The sequence below is a fragment of the Petromyzon marinus genome, chromosome 1 (genome assembly GCF_048934315.1).
Source record: "Petromyzon marinus isolate PM22_M1 ecotype Great Lakes invasive population chromosome 1, UKy_Petmar_22M1.pri1.0, whole genome shotgun sequence".
In the NCBI taxonomy this organism is placed as follows: domain Eukaryota; kingdom Metazoa; phylum Chordata; class Hyperoartia; order Petromyzontiformes; family Petromyzontidae; genus Petromyzon; species Petromyzon marinus.
The window spans coordinates 20,243,697-20,268,784 of record NC_133667.1 but is presented as its reverse complement, the minus strand read 5'-3'; the positions used below and the strand labels follow the sequence as shown (position 1 = coordinate 20,268,784).

Sequence of the window (25,088 nt, the reverse complement as noted above, 5' to 3'; positions counted from 1 at the left end):
ACGAAAAACAATGTAGCGAGGGGTGGCGTCACAGTGAACAACACCACAACGTGCGCTATCGCTCTCACAGATACTTCACTGCAGTGTTGGCAGGGTGGCACAGTTATTACACTTGTGCCTCACAGCACGAAGCCCCTGGGTTTGATTCCTGGCTCGGGCACCTTTCTGTGTGGAGTTTGTAAGTTTTCCGGCGCTGTTTTGCATGGGTTTCCTCCAGGTTCTCCGATTTCTTCCAAAATTAAAAAAAAAATAATCAGTCTAACTGGTATTGGCCAAACATCCCAATGCTGAAAAAGTACCAAATTACTCAATCTGGACACATAGCAACATCGCCCCAACTGCGAAAAACCTGGCAGGACCCAACTGAAAACGTCTCAGGCTTTCCTGGAATAACAAGCATAATATGATATAAATACACCTAGAGGTCTGTTTATAAATATCTCCCATGACACTCTGCAAAACGCATAATGGATTTGTAAACACGGGGGGTGCGTTCTGCAGTGTTATGTTCCAGACCCATTCAGACCCCCTCCCCAGACCCAGTAAGTCTCACTCCTCTCTCACTGATGGACTAATAAAGCTCAAAGAAGGAAATGTAATACTTGTAGTGTACAATGATGTAATACAAAACAATGCTTAAGATCTATTATCATAGATACAGGCTAGTTGTGTTGGTGTATGTTTTTGTGTGCGTTTGGTTCACTTAAATATGGTCAAAAAGCCAAAACACATGTCAGTGGCTCGGGTGGACTCTGGACTACAAATCTTGTTCGGGCAGAATTTTTTAGTAAAGCGAAACGTTTTCTAGATAAAGGAGGGAGACGCAAGGGGCAGCCCTCCGCCCTATTGTTGGAGTAGGGGGAGAGCACGTGGCGTTGTTGACCGAAATTCAACAGGCTCCACGTGCACAGCCAGTCACCCCGCGGCCACGCAAAAGTCACGTGGAGAGAGAGAGAGAGCCGCGGAATCCCACAGCTCCTCAACCCGTGCGTGCAGCTGCGAACCTCATCCCGTGCCGCTTTCCGAATGTTTTTCGTAAGTAGGAAAAAAACAATACCAAGGAGTTGCAAATCCGTGCAGAAAGAACCCGTGCAGAGCGAGGGTCAGGTGTTTTGATTTTTTTTTGCGTTGAACCAGGCCGAACTGTTTAGATAGGGCGCTCTTGCCAATATCATCTCGTAACCCAGCAACATTTGTTTAATAAGCCTGATTGCCGATGGGATCGAGGTCTAGAGTTTGCTTGCTTAAACAAATGCTACGGGAAAATATTGGCCTGGAAAACCAATTAACCGGTGGCTAAAATGTGGAGATATACAGAATGGAGGTCTGAACTAAGTTATGTTTAATTGATTACGGTTTGAGGCTACCATTAAGGTTACAACATAATGTAATTTCGTCCGTCTTGGTAGTCGGTACTAATATACAGAATAGTCTCTGTAAGTGCATGACACACAAACAAAGGCAGCATGAGAGTACCCCTTTAATAACATAGTTGCAGATATACAGTTTACACGCATAAACCTCGTAGTCTGAATCATTGTTTTTAAAACCTCGACTGTTTACAAATTACGCAATATCTAACCGAGCTACACCACCAAATACTGCAGCAATGCGAGCCAACACTGATCAAATCTATTGACTACATTTGTACAAAGTAAGCTTTTGGTCATTATAAGTCTACGGCATCTACAAGACAACGGGATGTATTCATAAATACATTGTTCATACAAAGCTATTAAAAAATATATAAACGCATTACAGAATGGGGAATTTGGTTACATTATTACACTCGTTGATACATTGAAAAGATTCAGTACCTATACTCTTCCCGTAGACAATCTGTCACTCCAGTCACTCTACGGTGTGACACGGTCACAGGCGTGTGCACAGCTCTGCGTTCTGCGGCGATGCTATTCCGTGCGGGGGGCGGTGACACTGCCAAGTGGGTGTGAAGTCTGTTCCCGGTGAAATGCACTGAATACAACAACCCTGATAAGAATCCGACGTGACTTCAGACGTCCACACAACGTTGAAAACTTTAGGGAAAAAAAAACAACGATAGAATACGGTATTTTTTTTCTCTTTTTTGTGTGTTCCATCCCCTCGCCTATTATGTTCGTTCGTTTGTTTGTTTTAAAGACCCATGCTCATTTGCTTTAAAAGTCGTTACAATTTCCATGCTAATTAGGCATATGAACTTAACGTGAGTCACAGACTTTTAATTGATTTCTAACAATGCTTCACAGCATTGTGCAACCTTGACACTTTTCAAGCCTGTACATTCAATGTTGGGAGTTCCCACAATGCAATGACCCGGGCTTGGAGTTCACAGAGTTCAAGGACGTTGTTAATGCAGTCACGTGGACACCACAAAGTATGGCTTTTCACTGCGGGGCGTGCACAAATTTGGCCGTTGCGTTTGTGAATTAGTCGCACTGTTGAAGATGTAATAATATGCGATGATAGTGGCCAGCAGATGTTTTGTAAATCGAACCGAGATTGTGGATTCCCTGCTGTCACTGCCTGTCTTGCATATAATCACGTGTAGAGTATAATAAGAGAGGTCATCGAGTGCAAGGTGAAAGCTTCAACCTCAGCGTTTCACTCACCAGAGTCCACTTTTCTCAGCAGCAATGCTCTGACGGTATACGGGATGATTCCAGTTACACACAGCCTGCGTATGTCATGCACAACATGTTTTGGGATTTCTCATTAAACAGTTTACAGATAATAGAAAATAAAGTAAAAATTGCATAAAAATGTATTTTAAAACGTCTCGTTACGATTTGCAGGTAAAATAAAAAAAAACACATACGGCCTTGTTTTTTTGCACAAAGGCCACACAAGTGTATCGAAACATTCATACTGAAGGTAGCATGTACTGTACTGTACAGTAGTTATATTCCAAGATAACTTCGTTTTTTTTAATTATCCGTATGTAGTAGTAATCACTAATACATGTGTGTTTACAACAAAAAAACTAGTGTGTCGCATAACAGCAATGGAGCCAAACAAAATGTGAACGGAAATACAATTCTGAAACGGTAAATGCAACAAAGATCGCTGTCAATGATGTAACTTTTTCTTTCATGTCATCATTCGTGTTCAAGCTTTGTAATCTTTAATGAAGCCAATGTTCACGATTTATGTGGAAAATATGTTGCAATGACCATGCACTTGCTTTGAGAATAAACGGGTTGGCTTACAATGCATGACTGTAGTTGAAATAAGTAGCAAAAGAGCAAATAAATAATGTGGGTTACAGAGAGCTGTATGGAACCATGAACTACTGAATTATCAAGGTTATTGGCTGTTGTAAATACATAACGTTTTATTTAAGCTTTAGCTTTTTTAAATTTCACTACTTTAGAAGCCCAATGAAATGTATTATCCCTTTTGCGAGCGAGACCTCGGAAAGCATACGTACTTAGAGTCGATTACACCGTATTTGTGGGTAATGATCCGAATGAGGATTGTATGTATGATGCAGCACACAATTACCTACACTTCCAGGACCTAACCAGACACGTGTGAAAATCACTTGGTTAATATAATGCCTCGTAAACCGAATCGTCAACAAGAATGATGGCCACTAGGTTAGCCAAAAAACCCGTCTAATTCACATTACAACTGCCATATGCATGCAACGGTGTAACGTGTAAGAAAAATAAATCCTGCTATGGCCTCAATTAAGTTTGAGATCTGTGCATAGGATGACGTGTCTGTGGGATTGTGGTGAAGACTGGTGGAGACCACCCACTCGCAAAAGAAAACCCTTTTTAGTGCAGCCTGGAAATGGCAATCCATGCGCGACAATGTGCAATTGTTTAAGAGGCATGCCTGGATTTATGGTGTGCCAACACTTCCACAAGTGCGGTGGTAGTTCGTTTACTTTGGTGTGTTTGGAATGCATTTTTCTATAGTGTCCACGGTCGTGTTTAATAGCAGATAAACAATACATTACCACCGTTACGACTGTTGCATTATGATCAATGATAACGATGACACGTGTTTGTTTTTTTAAAGCCAAAAAATTGATTTCATAAAAACTGGAATCATATTGATGATGGTGTTAAGGTTTGTTTTTGTCAATGGAATTGTATATGTTGTATTTGAATACTGCTGTATATGTTGGAATGCTCGTGTATGTGTGTGAGTGACATTTAAGTGGGGAGCAGTGGTGTAGCGCTTGGTGTGATGAGCTACAAACCCGGCAATCACAGTTCGATTCCCGCTTAGGGCCAACAACAGTGATGCTTATCAAAACCGGTTCTGAGCCTTCCCTAAGTGGCACTCAGCCTCAAATGAGTACCTGGTGCCATGTGAAAACATTGCCACTAGGGAGATAAAGGCGGTTTGGCGTGGTGCTGACACCCTTGTGTGCCGTGTCGGCTTCCATAGGTTTTCGCTAACAGCACTTGCCCGTGTTAAGGCTATCGGGGGATCTTTGTCTTTGTGACATTTAATGGTAATTATTTAAACATATACGAGTTAATTATTACTTTTAACGTTTAGTTACCCTTCAAGTGTTGTAATACAAGGTGATTATTTGTTTTCATTGCGTGCTAAGCAGTCAGTGAATGGTAAAATTATACTCTGCTTTTTTTGGTAAAGTCACATACGAGTAATTCCTTCAGTCACGAAAGCTTCGAATCAAGGTAAAATTATAATTTTAACAATGCATCTACGAATGTGACTTTATAGAATGAATTGTGATTAAACGAAACTTATATACACGGGATGTCGTTTTTAAATATTAACACCATGTTTCTTATATAATCGCATACTCACGTAATTGTCTCAGAAGACATCTGCTTATAGTTCAATAGTCATATCCAGGTGTTTCCAATGCGTGCAGGTTTTTTTTACTGTAGTTGAAGGATTGAATGTATACCTTTTCAATGTGTCGTGTCCTTATGCATTACATCCCTGTCTTTCGCTCTTTGAGCCATCGTAATTTGTGTTACTTTTAAGAAAGCATTAACAATAGAGGATGGCCTGACGAGATAATGTCGAGAGATGAAATTGTGGACCAAATAATCATAAATCAAACTTTCAATTATAAAACAAGACGAAACTACACAATTTCTGATATACGGTTAAATTGCAAAGAAAATGTATAGCGTAATTATCAGCCTGAAGGAAAAGACAATTGATAAAAAAAAATGTTACATATATTTTAAAAGATGGGGTTTTAATGTCCACTGAATGCTATATCTTTCTGAGACACCGAATGAGTTTTGCAATTTATGAAAATCGGATTTGTGGATTAAAAAACTTAACATGTCAAGAAAGAATCCACTCACATGCACATTTTATGAGTGTCACAATGTATATGTGTGTCACCATGTATCTGTGTCACCAAGTATCTGCGTGTCAACATGTATCTGTCACTATGTATCTATGCATGTCATCATGTGTCTGTCACCACCATGTATCTTTGTGTGTCACCACGTATCCGTGTGTGCCACCATATGTGTCACCATGTATCTATGTGCATCACCGTGTGTCTGAGTGTGTCACTTTGTCGGCATGGTGCATCTCCGATTAGCACAGTTGGCTACGCAAGGTGCAACAGAAGTTCAACATACATACATGTATGGCTTCAGTCACTGCTGCAGATTAGGAAGTAAAAATCCAACAGCCAATGTGATGCTGCTCATTTCCATTCGTGGCCCTGAGCTATTGGTGCATATTCCACATTCCCATGGTGGTGCCCAGTCGTGGAACAATCTTCACTTCCTACAAAGTCGTACCGATTTGATCAACCCTGTCATAACAATAGGCTTAAGTCAGCTCTCGAATATTTATATCAGATTGTGAACCATGTCACCTGACTAGACAAGCAGTATGTAAAATACTTAGAAAACTTTTTTTGCATAACAAATCGCATTTTCTCTGTCTAGCATTGGGAAGTATGTGGAAATCACACGTGCAAGTTTAAGTCTGTGAGCCACGCGATAGCTTCGGGAGTTGCGCAACTAATACCGCTCAGTCCGCCGGAGAGCGAGCGTAGGATGCAGTTTTTTGTGATACGGTCCATTGCTTGGTTCGGGTGGCCGCAGCCACACTGTGGGTTGTATTTAATTATCGACTTGTGGAGGAGGTGTGCACAGCGACCAGTTGCTGTTCTGAAGCGGTTTAGTGGAGCACCGTGGTTTTATTGGCAGAACAAAGCCGTGCGGAGCAATGGTGGGGTCATCTATGAGGCTTTTATTTGAAAAACCTCACAAATAGCATTCAGCTTGTAAAATAATTTTGTGTTCTGACTTAGGCAACACTTTTGAAGTGTATGGCATCCTTTAATCCATGGGAGATTATGGATTTTCAGATTTCACTTTTTGAAAGGATTTATATTATTTGAAAATTTTCTGTTCTGACTGACACCGAGTGGCATAATTTTTTAGAATGGCTCACGAAACCACCATATTTGACCTCTCAATCAGAAAGATTTCTGGCTCCCAGGTGTCCTTTTATACAAGTAACGAGCTGAGATTAGGAGCACACTCTTAAAGGGAGTGCTCCTAATCTCTGCTTGTTACCTGTATAAAAGACACCTGTCCACAGAAGCAATCAATCAATCAGATTCCAAACTCTCCACCATGGCCAAGACCAAAGAGCTCTGCAAGGATGTCAGGGACAAGATTATAGACCTACACAAGGCTGGAATGGGCTACAAGACCATTGCCAAGCAGCTTGGTGGGAAGGTGAGAACAGTTGGTGCGATTATTCGCAAATGGAAGAAACACAAAAGAACTGTCAATCTCCCTCGGCCTGGGGCTCCATGCAAGATCTCACCTCGTGGAGTTGCAATGATCATGAGAACGGTGAGGAATCAGCCCAGAAGTACACAGGAGGATCTTGTCAATGATCTCAAGGCAGCTGGGACCATAGTCACCAAGAAAACAATTAGTAAAACACTATGCCGTGAAGGACTAAAATCCTGCAGCCCGCAAGGTCCCCTGCTCAAGAAAGCACATATACATGCCCGTCTGAAGTTTGCCAATGAACATCTGAATGATTCAGTGGACAAGTGGGTCAAAGTATTGTGGTCAGATGAGACCAAAATGGAGCTCTTTGGCATAAACTCAACTCGCCGTGTTTGGAGGAAGAGGAATGCTGCCTATGACCCCAAGAACACCATCCCCACCGTCAAACATGGAGGTGGAAACATTATGCTTTGGGGGTGTTTTTCTGTTAAGGGGACAAGACAACTTCACCGCATCAAAGGGACGATGGACGGGGCCATGTACCGTCAAATCTTGGGTGAGAACCTCCTTCCCTCAGCCAGGGCATTGAAAATGGGTCGTGGATGCGTATTCCAGCATGTCAATGACCCAAAATCACACTGCCAAGGCAACAAAGGAGTGGCTCAAGATGAAGCACATTAAGGTCCTGGAGTGGCCATAGCCAGTCTCCAGACCTTTATTCTGTCTCTCACTGTTCAAATAAACCTACCATTAAAATTATAGACTGATCATTTCTTTCTCAGTGGGTAAACGTACAAAATCAGCAGGGGATCAAATACTTTTTTCCCTCACTGTAGATGCAAGCGCAAATACAGGCAGAATGAATACAGATGCAGTGACAGTATTGCTGAATGGAGGGATAGAAATATATGGAGAGGGATTGTGTAAAAGAGAAACATAAAAGTACAGAGACAGTGATACAGATAACAAAAATTGTGAAACGGAAAAATACAAAGCGAGACACGAGAAGCATTCAATAAGACACACTCAAGAGACTGAGAGAGGGAGAGTGAGATGAAGACATGTGCACTTCTTCTTTCAGATGGCTGATGTAGACGCAGAGCAAAAGCTACAATTTCACATTCAGGTGGTCAAGCAAGATAACCAGTGATTTAATTGAGTTGTTTTCATTTATTTTACCCACGTGACTTTACCGAAAAGACCAAAGAGTATGAATCCTTGCAGTCACGAAAGCTTCAGAACTAGAACAAGATAACCAGGGCGGGAGTAGCGGAGTGTATCTCTGTGATGTCTCCTTCGTATTTGTGGATCGAGCATTGTGTCGTTATATGTGTTATGGTCTGTTCTGGGTGACCACAGTCGCACACCAGAGACTTTTTAATTTTCCATTTGTGCATCAGGCATGCGCATCTGCCATGGTTTGTGTGGATGCGGTACTGAGTGGACCATTAACTTTATGAAAGAGAAACTTGAAATGGAAGACATGTAAGACACGAGTGAAGCATAGGGAGAGAAATTGGAAGGAGATAGAAAGATAGACAGTGACATGGAAGGGAATGGAGAGAATCATGCATGGAGTCTCTCTAATCATGCTCAATGTGACACTAACATGTGGACAGAATTTCTATCATATTTTTATTTTAGTTGACCAGGTAAGGCTCACTGAGCCCTCTTTCAGAAGCGACCTGGCCACAAATGATAGCTCAACGAAGTGGCTTATCGTTTGCGGAAATGTATTGCAGCCAAATACTCAAAACGAATGTTGATTCTAAATATGGAGGAAAAAACGGAGGACCCAGAGAGAATTCCCCGCGACCACGGGGAGAACATGTCGACTCAAAATATACAGCGGGCGTCGGGGTCAGAATGAGGATCGAACGTCTCACCACCGTGGGCACCCCTGAATTTCACAGTGCACATAAATTTTACAGTAACTTGGCAGTACGACACCACTATGGCAGGGCGCTATCCTAACTTGTTTGATGCCTTGGAAAGGCGTTTTATTGTTACAATCCAACTTGCATGCGATATTTTCCTGCCAACCAATTGAATGCTTTAGGAATCGATGCGTTACAAATGAATGCAATCAGCGTGAGGGGTCAGGATATGGTGGTCTCAAGGCACGTCCACACCCGAGCAATGTTGCACAACCAAATCGTGCAACTTGACCGCCTGCCACGGCTTTGTCCACAATATAAGCGATGAGTTGGGCAACAAGGGTGTGTCTAGGTGTAGCTAGAGTGTTCCTGGCCATGCCCTTTACACTATAGCCCCACCCCTTTTCTGGGTAGCCCCACCCCTCAAACACGTCACAATTGTAACAACTATTCAAAAGTACACGTGATAAACTCCCGTGGTCACGACGAATCACTGAGCGGATCACTTGAACGTAGAATCTGTCTTTACTTTGAGCAACATCTGTCGCGCGACTGCTTGCAAATGGCAAGAGACGTACACATATAAGCGATTAGTTGCATGCAACCAAGTCGCGCAAACAAATCGCTCAGGTGTGGATGCGCCTCAAGCTCGTGAGTCTAAAAGACAGGGGAATCAGTTGAGGCTCGTGACCCAACACTCCTGGAATCCTGGTTTCCGACTGGATTATGCCAGTGAAACTAACCTGATTTATCAAACTTGTCAATCTGCACCCAGTTAAATAATACAGATGGTATTCGTAGCAAACACCTCTTATATACATGTTCTTAAATTTAAGCTTTTTTATCCCCATAGCACTATATTGTAAACAAGTCCAGTGAACCTGATCATCCATAAATAAAACTAGCATACTCTGCATGGAAATCAGTTCATGCAAACAGGTACTAAGCGACAACAAAAATACGTATTTTGGTTTTAAAAATAGATGTAGTTTACTCTAAAGTTTCTACCAATTTGTGCACTATCCTCGCCCCTTGGCTCTTTTCAACACATCTCCTGCATGGAAACATAATCTGCCCTTTTAATGTCGATAATCATTTCTATGCTGATGACACCGAGCTATATATTGACTCCACCAGCCACTCTCACATTCTGCCTTGACACAGTCTCATCTTGGATTTTGTTGTATTCCGTCAGATAAATGTTGCCAAAACTGAAAAACAGAAATACTACAATTGGAATATTTGTCTCTGGAGGCCCTGACATTACAATGGTAAATAGTGTGCACCATCTTGGAATTGTCATTGGATTCCAAGGCTTCTTCTCTTCCAACATATTTCTTCAGGACCTCATAACTCCATCTGTCCAACATCTTGTGTATCTGCCATTTCATTACACTCCAACTTCACGATTGTAACTCCCTCATCTACGCATTCCATACTCCTTTAGCTGATCCGATATCGTGCTGCTAGACTTCTCACCAACATCTGTCAATGAGACCACACTGCCCCGAACACTCCAATCGCTTCACTGGTTCCCAATTAAACCTGGATCAATTCAAGATCGCACTCACTGTCTTCAAGGTTCTTCATGGACTTTCCCCTGGCTACCTCTCCCCTCTCATCTCACACCACTCCCCTCCATGCACTTGCCACTTCAGTAATCAAGGCGTCTTTTGAAGCCCCCAGTCAACCTTTGCTGAGTAGGAGGTCATTCATTCTCCTCTGTTGACCCTCATAGTTTGTCTGAAACTTACTTCCCCACAGCCATCCAACTCCCTTCTTCATGTTCAAGACCAGACTCAACGACTGTAAGCCTCTTTCTATAAAGCACGTATGCCCCCTGTTTCTGTAGAGTGTTGCATTTAGACACTGCATGCATCCAAATTTGTATTGGTTTATTATTTCCTTGGCCGGTTATATATTCCGGATGGCCACGTAACTACATTTCGCAAATTCTACACGTAGTTTTATACACCATATCTGCATGGATTCAACCAACATAATTTGAATATTGAATTAAGATGCCGTATGACTACTAAAAAGAAAAATATACAAGTACAGTAAACATTGTCTACAATTCTTCAACAGTGACCTCACTATTATGATCCACATTGCTGCTAAAATACCACCATTCACATTCACATCCATACAAGTACACTTGCACAGATGACCTGATAGCTATATACACACTCACACATGGACACCCACTTGTATTGATATGCATGCGTGAACTGCATTCCTTTAGTGTGGTTAAAATGATAGCATTGTTAAAACATGTGCTGAGAGGATAGATGTTTTATGCAGAGAGTTATCTCACCCTCTCCAATGGGTTACATTATTGGAGAGGGTGGGATAACTCCACGGCAGAACCCTGCTCACATATTCGGTACAGGCGCAATCCTGCAGTTTCTTGGACATGTCACTGCCGGCAGAGTGGTCTCCACTGCAGTACAGGGAGATCTAGGGAGGACCTTTGGAGGGTATTTTGGCCTACTCTTGGAAGACGTGGTAGTTACCCACACTCTACCCTGCCACGTGAAAAGTGCTGCTCGACTAAGTGCGGTACTAGGTAAACACGGGCGGTTAGATTGATTAAACGAACAGGCAACCTCTGGATTGCAAATCAAGCGTGATAGCCATTACACCATAGCGACACCCTGCTTACATATTATGAAAAAATTATCCTGTCAGGGGATAGAGAGACTGAAACTGTTGTAAAATAGTACAATTTGTGATGAAATGATACACAAGCATGGCTTGAATGTTCTGCCACTTTCATGAAAGACACCGAGGTAGTTGAATTGAGGTAAGAACATCCACTGATGTTCTACACTCAATCACCTAAAGTACTGGGATGATTAGGAATATAATTTGTGATGCATAAAATCCACCCGAATAACGTTGTCACATATAACATTCTCACAGGTCACCTGGAACGTTCCTGCAAAAGCAGAATGAAACTCGCCAAGTTTTCTTGTTCCGCAATCTCTATGATTCCAATAGATATGTGTGCTTTTGTGTAAGTTTTCGTAAGGTAACTGGAATAAGCACTTAAACACAAACATCCAAACCAACATTAAATAATATTGGCAGTGCTGTCAGTTGGAGTAGTTTACTCATAATTGGAAGTCAACCCAGCATATTATCCCCCCATGACCGATAAAATCAGTAACCACAAGGTAAAATTACATCAGTGGTCGACCTGAGGAGAACCTGGTCCCCACGATGGGAATGTCGGGGTGTCCGGGGGAAGGATTCCCACCAATAGGAGGGGGAGTGGGACGGTGACAGGAGAAGGAGCAAGCGAGGAGATATAAGGGAAGCGAACGGGCGGGAAGAGGGAATCTTGGGGGGAACGAGATTGAGGTGGCTGGGGACAAGTGTGGATGGGAGAAAATGAATAAAAGACGAACCCCCTGCAACCTGGTGTCGGCTCTCCTTTACAGGAATATGGAATTTCCGTCATTTGTTAATGGCTGCCAATGGAAATGAGTGCCATCCCGAATATTCACTGCAGACACTTTTGAGACACTTTGACTTGACTTGATATTATCTTTTTTTGGAAATGATCAGGAAAGTATTCAATGAAAAGTCAGGCGTTGTAACTGTTCTGTTGTTAAAATAGTGTTATTTTCTGAAAAATGTATGCAACATAACTTCACTAAATTAACTTTCCTAATCATACATGGTATCTTTTCTTTGCCCGAGTGAACTTTGGATACTAAAACCGTCCACAATTCGGTTTGAAAATTTGAGGTAGTTTAGTGTCATGATTTTAAAAAACAACGGTTATAAAAACATTACAGTAGACACATGACTATACACTTTTTTTCTTTTGGCCACTCTAAATAATAAGAATAAAAAAACATTTTACATCATAGTAACACTCTGACATTCTGATGCTGTTGTAGATGATATAGGTTAACGTGTCCAAAAAAAGATCCAGTCATTTAAACAATTCCAGTCAATATGTATCAGTGAGTAACAACATCAATAAAACAAAAGGCATGTGTTAAACCCTGAAGAGATCAACAGAAGACACGGTTGTATTGAATGTTAAGTCCGGAAAATGCTTGTATTATTTAAAAGAGCGCTCCTGGAGTGCAATTACGGGCATGTGAGACTCCCCCCCCAAAGACCTGAGATGCCTGTAGTTGTTGACATGATATTCTGGTGTGGGATCTATGGGTTGTGGTGAATTAAAGCTGAGGTAGTGATGACGTGAAGGGTGTCGTGTTTGTTTCTGGAGCAGGGGCTCAACCCTGCCTCCGCGAGTCGCTGCGATGAAGCTGCTTGCGAACCGCGGCGACCAACTGGCTCCAAATGCCGTTCAGAAACAGGAGCCTCGGCAGTTGAGACGCCACTACTCTGAGCGTGCCTGCGAGGAGCGGAAAGTTCGCTGAAGTCTTTAGTACACAAATCTGGAGCTGGAACTCCAACATCTCCGTTGCCATTGCGGACGTCGCCCTGAGCCTCGGTGCAGGCAGTGAAAGCACAGTGTTCTGTTACACTGGAAATGTCCTTAACTGGGTCCTGAGCACGGCCAGTCGCGGCGTTGCCGTAAGAGTCTTCAGAGTTGAAAAAGTCCGCTTCATCTGGCAGCTTCTGAAATGCGCATGGCGATGTCTGGTTGTCGGTGACCTCCATCTCAGAGTACTCTGATGCTCCTTCGGCAGTGTTTGTCTGTAAAAAAAAAACATGATTAGAAATGCTGATTTTTTTTTTCAAAACTCTCTTAAAGTATTTTGCAACTTTTGAATAGGCTAAAATATTATCCATGGACACACCTATCATATTAAAATGACCAGGGCCTGCAGAGGCTGCAGTGTTTCACCTAGCAGTGTGGGAACCTCTCCAGCCAAAGCATTCATTTTTTTCCAGGAGGAAATACAGCATATAAAATAGCATACTTCTTACTGAAACGGTGGAATTAACTTTGATATATAAATCCAAAGTTATTCAACCGAGCTTTTACAACTATTTTTATTATTATTTTATTGTGGCTATGCTGGGGAAATTAAGTTTCACGTGGCTGTGCAACACAACTGTGGTCATAGTCATTGAGAAGGTTTCATTTGTTCAACCCCTCATTTTATGAAATGAAGAATTATTTCAGAAATGTTGCATAGCAGTATGCCCCGTGTTTCAGAGATTGGCTGCAGAAACCCTTTTATAGGATTTTCCTCTTAATCCTTTACACAGCAGGGGTCGCAATTTATCACACACCCTGCTGTTGGATTGTTTGCTGCACAACAATAAAAATATATATTTGCAATGCTTAGACATGGAATTTAGCCATATTGCGCACTAAACCAAATTCAATATGATTTTTTGGTGCAGTCATCAACTTGTTACACTTGTGATCCCAGTTTTATCGCAGTGTGGCGACAAGGATTCAAACCCAGGTTATTGTCGCTGATGGCTCTGCACTCTGACCTGGTCACCTCTCGAATATTGTTGTTGTTGTAAAAAGAACAGTTCGGATGAGGTCACATGTTTAAAAGTACAATTGTACAAAGCTGCCCCAATGAACTACATGGCATCCTCGTCTCTTGTGTCCTTCCTTATCCTGCTCCTCTCTCCATGCCTACCACGCTTTTCCTACCCACTATAGCCTCGTGTCTGAGACAAGGAAAATATATTTCCACTCGACACAAATCTAGGTGGGTTCAGAAGAGTGGTGATTGGGAAGCGAGGTGAGGGATTGTTCAGAGTTATGAAGACTTTTTACGAATGTAGGCAGTGTGTTCGAGGAGTGAGCAGAGTGAATAGTTATTGCTTTTTAAATCATCATACTGTTCATAAAATGTATTCTCTAAGGATGAACATTCCATCTGAGGGAGTGGATGTGGGATGAAGGAGTGCCAGTAGGCTTTAGAAACTGTTGGTCAAATCCTTATATATAATGTGGAATGTAATGATATCTTCAACTAGGATATGCTATATGCGCACCTTTATATTCTGTAATATTTCACTGCATATTTATAAACTGGCTCAGTTTCATATTTGAGGAAGACAAAAAGTGTTATAGGGTCACCATGATGTCACAAGTATTTGTAGAGTCAAAGCCCCGGATCACTTTTAACTCCATCTGACATCATGCATCTGCTTTACGAGTTGCAGGGACAGACTGAGCCCACCAATACGTACAGCACCTACTGATCTAGCATCCAGGATACATTAACAATACAACCAAAATGAGGTATAGGGCAGCACCACTACCTTATCCTCGTGGTTCTAATCGTTCATTATTAATGCTCAAAGCTCAGACAGCTGCTACGAAGGCCAAGACTTATGCAGTATTTCCATGGGAAATGAGCCAACTTGGGTCATGAACCAGGGAAGTAGGTTGGTGTCAGGTTGGCCTTGCCAAGCCAACCTGACACCAACCGGGCTCTGGTGCTGATACCAAGTGGGCCGGGAGGCTCCATTTCACACAGGGCCACACACTTTTGACAATGGCCATGATGTCAGTGGTGCCTCTCTCTATCTCTCTCACATACGTCAACTTAGTTTTGACTTCAAGCCTGTAGTTTTGTAAAAACGAAAATGGCAGAAAATGTACAGAATTAATACTTTTTGCTTGATATAGCCTAACCTGATTGACAATTTATCCACAACTCTGCACCTAGCAGTACATCATCCTGTTTACGTTATTGAAAAGAAGAGGTGGCTGGGTGGCTTGACAGAACATGGAGCCAGCACCGCTGAATACCTGGGTTCAAATCATTCATTAAACCAGCACCTGTGAATAAACAGTCCTCAAGTGCAGCAAGTTGATGGCCTCAGCCCAATTACCGATGACTTCACAAAAAATCCCCTCATTATTACCTTCATCTTTTCACTCAATTTGACAAGATTCTGACTCTAAACTTAAAACATTTTGGTTTGAACAGCATGCGACAAACATTCTTAGCAGGACATTAACAGGTGTGCCCTGAGTGAAAAGAAAGGTAACTTCCGAAATAGATCTGTGACATTATCTCGCAGGGTCGTACCCTGACACAGGAAAATGCACAGCAAGCTGCAGGGTTCTCAATGGAAAAATGTTAATCTCATAATATGATGCTGATAGCACAATCTGATTATAATTGGGGTAAATGTGAGCCCCTGTAATTGCTCACTCACACCACTGCTGATAGAAGAGACTCCACTATACGGTGGTTATGAGAGCCCCTCCAGAGTGTATTTGGCCTACTCTTTCATACTGGTCAGACGTCTTGGAAGTGAGAGAGTACCCCCGCTTTAGGGTTCTTCCTGGGTCACTGAGCCTCTTGCCGGCAGCCATGGAAATGTCGCATTAGTAATTTTAAGGTTCATCGTTCATGAACGATGCCTGTACAGCCATAATAATCCACTCATTCTTTTTGGCAAGGTGTACTGTATTGCCTCCAGACAAAGTGGAGGCACCTCGTAAAGAATGGTTAGCCAGCTTATACATTGCCATAGCACAAATGTTCAGTTTTGTTAATCAAAAATATTGTGATAAAATTCTACTGAACCACTCATTGACATGTTATCCTATTAATTGAAGATACCTTGTTTCTACTATCCAGACAAAACTGTATGTTTGATCAGACTTACATCATCATGTGTGACACTATTTTAGAACAATGTATACACAACATAATTATGAAGGCATCCATTTATAACTGTAAATGGAAATAGACAGATCAACGTATACATTTGGTGATCCTGCATTGGCAGTGGTGGACAAATATATGCAACACGAAAAAATCCAACACATTCATCAATAACACTGTGGCGTTAACAGTAAAATATAAAATAGGTGATGTTTTGGGCTATGCATCGTCTTTATGGCACGTACAAAAATGAACGGTCATTGCATTAAATTTTGCCTTTTATACATTTTTACTTGCAGGGCAACAGCGTTATTGAGAAAAGTGTTCTTAGCTCAACGAGCCTTACCCAAAATAAACTCACCGGTATATATATAGCTTAACACGCACTATGTAATACAAGTATCGAAGGAATGTATTTATTAAGAGAGGCAGTAAGCTTATGTAGCAGTACGCTCGCGTTTGTCCTGTCACCTTTGCACCCATGTCGACTCATGGGATTTACCTTAATCAGCTGCTGTGGGCTGTCCAAACTACGATATTGAGAGGTGCTCATTAAACTCTGCAGCTCTGCCTCCAACGCGGTTGGATGTGTGGCTCGCAATTGAACAAGCAGAGTGTCAGGGGTTGTTATTCCTCTTGCCGCACTGCAGAATGGGATTGCATGACCATTGCTGTGTGGTGTCATCAGAGTCTCCAGCTCATAGGCCTCAGGGGCAGCTTCTGCTGCTGATGCCTCCTGCTTCCCGTGTTGCACGGAGGGAGAGCCAGCCATCCTTCGTGGCACAGATGACGACGATGCTCTGGCATGCCAACGTGGGACAGGAAAGAACAAAGGAAAGCATGATGTTAGATCATTCGTGTATCTTGGGTCATCATCGGACTTGTATTATAAATTATCCATCCTAATTTACTGCCAATGAAAGAAAAAGGGATTGAATCGCAAAGAGATTTGGTGTGCTTGCCATTGCAACAGATTTCCTAAAATGTATTAATTGATTCATGGAGCAGCCAAGTTATATTTGCTAGCATAGCAGAACTCTTATTATCCATCATTCTCTGAAGCAGAAATCGTATTATCCACAGCCATCAGGGGATCCAAGGTTCTTCCCATTATCGATGGATTCCCAAGCAGTCATATGTATTTTTGATTAAAGACAAACGTTTAATCACATTTGTAATTGAGCCATCTGTATTGTGGCCTCGCAAGCTATTATATGCAATGGGTTTCCAGGTATGTGGCAAAGGGCAACGTACCGAAGAACCCTAAATGAGGAATTATATCCATGTTGAAAAGTATATCATAAATTAAGGATTCAGAATGGTGATTGGCGTTTATCTCACTTGTATATGTGTACAGTTCACACACATATTGGAGAGACACCTACGATTAGCACGATTGGCTACGTACAGTGCAAAAGAAGTTCAACATACGGTACATACAAGGCGAGTCCTACCTGCTGTTCCCAGTATGACTGCAGTGGTGCAAGTTGCTGTGCACCCTTAGTGTTGTGTTTATCATGTGAGTGTAGGCTATGTAAAGACCAATAAATACAGATTTAGACATTTTATCTAATCTAAAGGGAGAAGAGGCAATAAAAGAGTTTAACTGTGCCTAAGACATTTTACCAGCAGCTCTGGGAGGTAGTGAGATCTGGCGAGATTTTGCTTAAAGAACGTATTTTATTTATGAGACTGAACCAGAGTACTCTTTGTTTCTTTCGGTAAAGTCACGTAGTTAGAAATAAAATTTAAAAAAAATCCACGACGTTTCGATCACAACACAAGCAATCGTCATCAGGTGGGGCAACTACAGCAGGAAACAACTGCTGTTGTTGCTGTTGTTTCTTGCTGTAGTTGTCCCACCTGATGACGATTGCTTGTGTTGCGATCGAAACGTCGTGATTTGTTTTATTTTATTTCTACCTACGTGACTTTACCGAAAGAACCAAAGAGTATGGATCCTTGCTGTCACGAAAGCTTTAAATCTAGAGTTGAACCAGAGTAGTGCTTCGTCCATATTTGACAACAGAGATGGGGTGAATTCAGCATCAACGCATTTAATTCATTCATATTCTAAAACGTTTGTTAAATATTCAGAGTTATGCTGCATCATAGAACATGTATGACTAACAAGCAGTGTGTAAGACAGCGAGGACTGTGCATTGTTGGAGGTGATCTGAGGAAATATTTTGTCTGCGAGTTTCATATGCAGTGGCCTTGTCTCTCCACATAACAGATGCGTTTTACCATCCTTTTAATAAAATATTTCAATAATTTACTAATTACTATTTTACCCACCCTGTATTTAGAAAACCCATCTATTTAAATAATGATGTGCATCTAAAAATGAGCTGACGACCTGGGGATGTATTAAAAGTACATTTGGTAAAATAAGCCGGGAATTAGGAAGATGTTGGAAAATTGCTAAAGGGAAGCCTGCTGTGACCAGCTTAGCCGGAACAGTCAGCCATGACCTTTGATCCTGCCGCCACTATGATTGTAAAATATGCAGCAATGTACAAATGAAACACCTTAAATAGTACCGTTTGTATTATCGGCATTTTATTTCAATGTTACTCACAAGTTTATGGTTTACTCAATAAAAAAACCACAATGTAAGTATACTCAATGCTACCTTTGATGGAGGTCATATTTGATCATGAGTTCTTAAATTTCACATGTTGAAGTCTAATTAAAATATGCAGGAATGTTAGGAGATTATTGATAGTATTTTAAGTGTTGTTTGCTTGTAAAATATGAATCGTCTAATGAAATTACCATATATGCACCCAATTTAAAATCTCAGAAGCTTCGCAGGGTTGAGCCTGGTTAGAACTTGAATGGAAAATGTTTGGGGTATACCAGCTGTTGGAAACTTGGACAGGCCGATGGTAGTACAGCTGTGGACTCGTGAATATATATGCGCGGTGCTCTTGAGTGCTCTGAGTGTTATACCGGTGTATACACACCGGTATAATCCAAGTCCTCTCATGTCCGCCCACATGCCAAACACTCGTCAACAGAATTGGCAAAACATTCCAATGCAGGACACTCTTCGATAAAAAAAGTTCTGGAGATTCAGTGGGGGAAGTGACGGCATTGTCACACACTTCTATAATGAATCATATTCACCGTAAGCAAGGGAAAACACGGCAAAAAATATTTATGGACATCCAATTTAAGTTTTAACAAACGTACACTTGAGGAAAATAAAGATTTTATTTTGGAATATGTAGAAAGCTAACTACGTATGTGCTTGCTGACTCATTCACATACCCCCCGCTTTCCTATCTGACGGGAGCAACTCATGCATACGTGAACCTGTTGTGCTCGTTGACCTATCACCATTGTGGCTTTCGTGCATTTCACTTGGCCCCCTTGTTACCACCCAAGAGTGCCGATATGCCTGTTTTCTAACATGTCACATGTTCATGCACCAATCGACCACTCTCTGCAGCTTCTCGTCATCAATCCTTGATCTTTGAAACCTCACCTCAGTTTGTGTGCACTGAGTAATGGAGGCACACTTTTACCTTGTGTGATGTTGACTGACGCATTATATTTAAAAAGGCGAATGGTCAAGTCTTGTTATAATATATGTCCATGGCATCTAAGCATGAGTCGCAATATATTTTGTATCATCACGTATAAAAAATATAATACTTATATGTCTTTACGCACGCGGATAAAACATATCGTACACTTATTTGACGTGAGGAAAACATCACTTATCCTACCAGCGGCCCTATTATCCATGACTCCTAATATCCACGGGGTCTTGCCGATCAGCAATTTTTAGCATTATGCGTGGTTCGCAGAGAGACATCACGACTGGAGTTTGCCAAGGGGGAATGCCGTCACCTACTTTTGTTCAATGTCACGTTTGACTAAGTGTTCAATTAAAACTATGCCTAAGGTAGACCTGGGAAACTCGGATCATGAGAAAGACGCAGCTGTTAAGCTAAGACTCTGGCACAGGAGTTTTAAGTGCCGAACATAGACAATGGGGCCTGAATAATGGGGAGCTTTCAACAAATGATTTGATGCAATCCATTACTGTTATTGCAGATGTTAGATATCGCTTAATAGCTTTGGAATCTAACATGAAGAAGAGGTGTGGTTTTAAATCGAATTTGCATTCCAATCAAATCACGAAAAACGTGCCTAACATCATCAGATCTCAGAAGCTAAGCCGGTGCAAGACTGGTTATTAAATTAATGGTGACCACTAGGTAGTGTAGACATAGGGCTAGAAAGTGGTGCTCTGGCGTGGGTTTTGGGTTTTCTCCAGACTCTCGCATATCCTTTGACATGCCAAACACTCCTTTAAAGTTTTGACCAAAAATCCTAATAAAAACGAGATCTACTAATCAGTGAGGATTTATTGTTATAATAATAATCAGTGCCACAACAAAAATAATATGTGAACACAGTGGGCAGTAATTACAATTATAATTAATAGGTATTACTATAATTCATTATTATTCCTACATAAAAATAGTGCACATTGTGTTTTTATATAATCTTTGTTGTGCCATTGCTTTTGTGTGCCTTACAAAGGTGATTTAGTATTGGTGAATGTTTGTTTTTGTGTTTTCTCTTAACCAGTTTTCACGGGGCTGGTGATGCAGGTCCTGCAGTACCCTGGTAGTTTTGGGGAGCGATGGTGAAGACCCTACATTATCACTCACAAATGTATGCTATTCTGTCTTGGTGTCAGAAGTAACTCCTAAAAATGAAAATTCAAACAATAACAATCATTCCCAGCTCTTTTGTTAACCCACTGTTGGATGAAGTCCTCCTCATATCATGTCAGTCATGGGGGCTGTTTTTTTTTTACCATACTTCATTATGCTGGTCAATGTGGGTCGGTGAATGAAGCACCCGAAACCGGTTCAGATATCACTCGCCATTGCTGTTGGCCATGGCCAGGAATCAAACGTATGCTGCGGGTTCATCACAGTGCAGTTTGCAAAGTATTGTAAAGCAATGCTTCATTCAAGTTGAAACTTACCCACAGCTCAATGGTATAAAAATCTAGCATGTCTACCTTGAAAATGCTATTATTCCTCCATCACATGGTTAAATAAAATTCATTACATGATATATAAAAACATATATATACTTATTCTATTGCCAGTGATCCAGAGGTTTCTCCAAATATTTAAGCAAACTTCAAAGATCCGCAGTGGCACCTACAATTAAGTGTAAATAATGTTCAGTATGAGCAAAGTGCATACATTCAAGGCTCTCCATACAGGTGCGGGATAACAACTGTTTGCAGAGAACACTTACAATATACGGCATTTTCTCGATGACAGTTCAATAATGCGAAGAAAAATACATGGTGAAGTGACAGCTGACTTCCAGTCACCAGCAACTATGTAAATGCAGGACTGCATTAACATAGTTGATTTGTTTTGCCCCACAGATATTAATTCACTGTCCAACTCAAAGCTCGGTCCAGGTGGTACTATGGCTGTGTTCTCGTGTATCCTTTCAATAAAATAACAACAAACATCTCTCGATTCGAGAGCTCTCTGATGTCCTTTCGGGGTTGTGCCGTGCGTTGCTCAACATCATGTCACGTGGCACAACTCGAAAACAGATCGGAGAGCTACACAGCACAACCGTGAACACCTACACAGTGGTATAACTCTCAACATCACTTATTGTAGAGGCCGCACGCTGAATTAGACGCAACATTTAATGGGATTAAAGTTAGGTGAGGTTTCAGCTAACCCGAGGGTGGGCAACCACAAAAATCCATGTAGTGCGCAGTTCAATGTTTAACAGAAGCATCTTGAAATGCAGGATGCATTTTCATGTTATAGTGAATATAAGGCTGTTCTTTTTAACTCAGTGACCCAAAATACTCCAACTTGTTTGCTCATGTTTCAATTTTAGATTTTTTTGGAATTCCAAAGGTGACGTAAATTTACATTTAATATTAATAAATATACACAAATTGTAGTGAGATATTTACAACTACTCTTCACCTCTTAAAATAATAACGTTTCATAGCTCTAATTTATTCCGTTTTTAACGAGCCTGGTTGGTGATGAGACGCAACATATTTTAACCGGTCCAGAATGTTCTTGTTTAACATAGCTTGCGGGATCATGCTGATATGGAAAGCCTAGAGACTGATAGACTAAAACATACTTTAGTTTTTATGTGGAGAGACAAACGGAGTTCTGTTTATTTCATCACGAACGTTATTATAATTTCTATCATCAGTCAGACACACACAATCAGCTGTATGTAGGTTTGTAGGCTTACAAACGAGATATAGTATTACAGCTGTCGTGGGCCAAACGAGGCTACGATAATCAATCCTTCTCTCTGACCTCAGGCAACCCAGAACTTTGAATCACGTCTTAAGTCAATACAAAATACTTTTATAGTTGTGGTCATAGCCAGAGATGGGCAAAATTTTGCCATGAAGTTTATGTGTTTGTAGAGAATTTCAAATCGAGCATTCCTAATCTTAAAAAAGGATTGGGTTCTTCATGCAAATGTATTTTAATATTTGGAGCAAATGCCTCAGTTTAAACATAATAAAATATACGGGTTTTACCTTTCAAACGTTACTGTCGCATGCAATGTTTCCCATCCACCCATGAACGCACACAAAGACAACGATCCCACCTCTGTCATTGTAGACCACGGGGGCAAAAGTGTTTTTTGACAGGCACAGAACATGAGGGAGTGGTGTGGTCAGCACCAAGTCCACTCCAGTTGTCATTTAAAGCTGAGCCAACCGAGAGAATGCTCAGAATATGCTCAGACACCACCGATGTTATTCTTGGCCAGGGGTTGAACCAGGTTCGTAAGATTGTCGTGTAGTTCACCCGCTATCGCAGCTTATATACACAAAAAAGTCCTCTGTATGGCTGTCCAGACTGTTGAGGGAAGGGTTAGGCCAGTACGGCACACGAGGGAGTGGTGTGGTCAGAATCCGGCTCAACTGTCCTCATATCTCCATACTAAGCTTTACACATCACACTAGGTACTGATTTGAAGCTAAGTAGGCCTAGGCGAGGTACAGGATTGGTTATATTATTCCCCAATAATTTAAGCAATGGCTGGGAATTGAACTCGGTCACTAGGATCACAGCGCATTGCACTAATCGTTACGCTACCGCTTGTCATATAACACTGGATATTTGTGTAGTGTCACAATCAGTGCAACGGTCATGCAACCTATGAGACGTATTGAGGACTGCTGGCTCTCTCTGTTGTTTCAGCTCAGGGCATGTGATGACAGAGCCGAAAGGAGGAAGTGGAGGAGCACCTGGGACTCACAGTCCACTCCTTGTCCAGCATTTCCACAAAGATTGTGCGATACAAGATCGGATTGCACCCGAGGGAGGTCATTTAAAGTGCATGCAGCTTTGACCTTTGTTGTACCTCCGACTCGTGTCCAGTGTCTGTTTTAGGGAGGCTCATGTGAATGCATGCATGTTTTTTTGTAAGAAACCGGTGAGAAAGGTTGCCATTTTATTATTGTGAAAGCTCGCTCGTAAACAAGTTCATAGATGTGGCAAGAAGGATATTAAACATACTTTATAACAGCGTAATGTGTTTTGGACTGTTTTCTTCTGATGCCTGTATATCTGGAGTTTGCATGTTCTCCCCATGGTCGTGTGGATTTTTCTATTTTTTCTACCCACGTGACTTTACCGAAAGAACCAAAGAGTATGGATTCCTGGAGTCACGAAAGCTTCAAATTAAGATAGGAGCTATAAAGCTCAATGGGCCTTACTTGGTAAAATTTAAATATATATATTTTAGTTTAGTTAAAAAATAAATGTCAATAGTTTTCAGTTTTCTATCTGCAACGTGCTCTACTTACTGATAATTTAAACTCAATGCATCAGCAGCATATTTTTTATTTGTATTTGTCTGTGTGTGCATGCATGTATGTGTGCATATGTTACTTGAGTTTGTGATTCAATATGCATGTTTGTACAATTGCTTCGGTATATACCTGTTATAAAGACAATAAATGTGATTGTATAAATAATTTATCGATATCAATTTAACGAGTAAGTTTCATTTTACATTTATATGGAATATGAAACTTTATTAACCTTAAAACTGTCAACAACAATTATCTAGCTTCCTTACTTAACAGGGGGCACCGTGGTTGCATGATGTTAACTGCCTCGCCTGGAATACAGGAGGTCACGGGTTCAAACCCAACCCTAACACTTTCATGTTCTCAACATTTATTTCCCCTCCATATTTAGAAACTTGCGTTTCGAGTATTTGACTGCTATACATATCCACATCATGTGCCACTCCGTTGAGCTATCATTTGTGGCCAGGTCGTTTATAAAATAGAGCTATACAACTCAGCGGGCCTTACCTGGTAAAATAACAAAGGTTTAGACTAGTTTACATGCCTTCTGATCACTTTATTTCGCAAATTCTCACTGTTTTAAAAGATGTTCAAATTTACACTCGTGAAAATTCCACATACAATTGTACACTGCGTCACCTCTGTTAGCTCATGCCCTGCCATCTGTGCTCGGCCTACTTTCCTACGTTGTGCAGCATGTCCAGTTAATTGTTTTTTTACTACAGCGCAGCCTTAATAAATGCTTTAAGTCACGGTTAAAAGTTGTTGACACATCCCTATAAACCTAAGTTCGATCCCTAGATTTGGCCATCATCGGTGACAAGTAATATCTGAACCAGTGTTTGGCCTTCCCCCTTCACCTACGTACACTGACCAGCAAAGTAAAATATGGTACAGTAAAACAAAAATCCCATGACTAACATGATATAAAGCAGTCAACTGACAACAGACTGTAAGTTATTGCTATTATTCTTTGAACATGACCTGGACATGCTCAAGACGAGATGTGACGAGGGCACATTCTCCGATCTCCGCATGCCCGTCCTGTGGA

At 41.3% G+C, this 25,088-nt stretch overlaps 1 protein-coding gene across 1 annotated transcript in view; it reads right to left on the bottom strand.

Annotated features, from left to right (window-relative positions):
• Window positions 1-1,464: 1,464 nt before the first annotated feature.
• LOC116951417 (immunoglobulin superfamily DCC subclass member 4-like) overlaps window positions 1,465-25,088 on the bottom strand; it is a 346,431-nt gene continuing 322,807 nt past the window's right edge. Inside the window, exons 19-20 of the mRNA XM_032970032.2 lie at window positions 16,673-16,970; window positions 1,465-13,270 (exon numbers count right to left, since the gene is read on the bottom strand). Of these exons, the coding sequence (XP_032825923.2) occupies window positions 12,770-13,270; window positions 16,673-16,970 (799 nt within the window). The 3' untranslated portion in view covers window positions 1,465-12,769. The remainder of the gene's footprint in view (window positions 13,271-16,672; window positions 16,971-25,088) is intronic.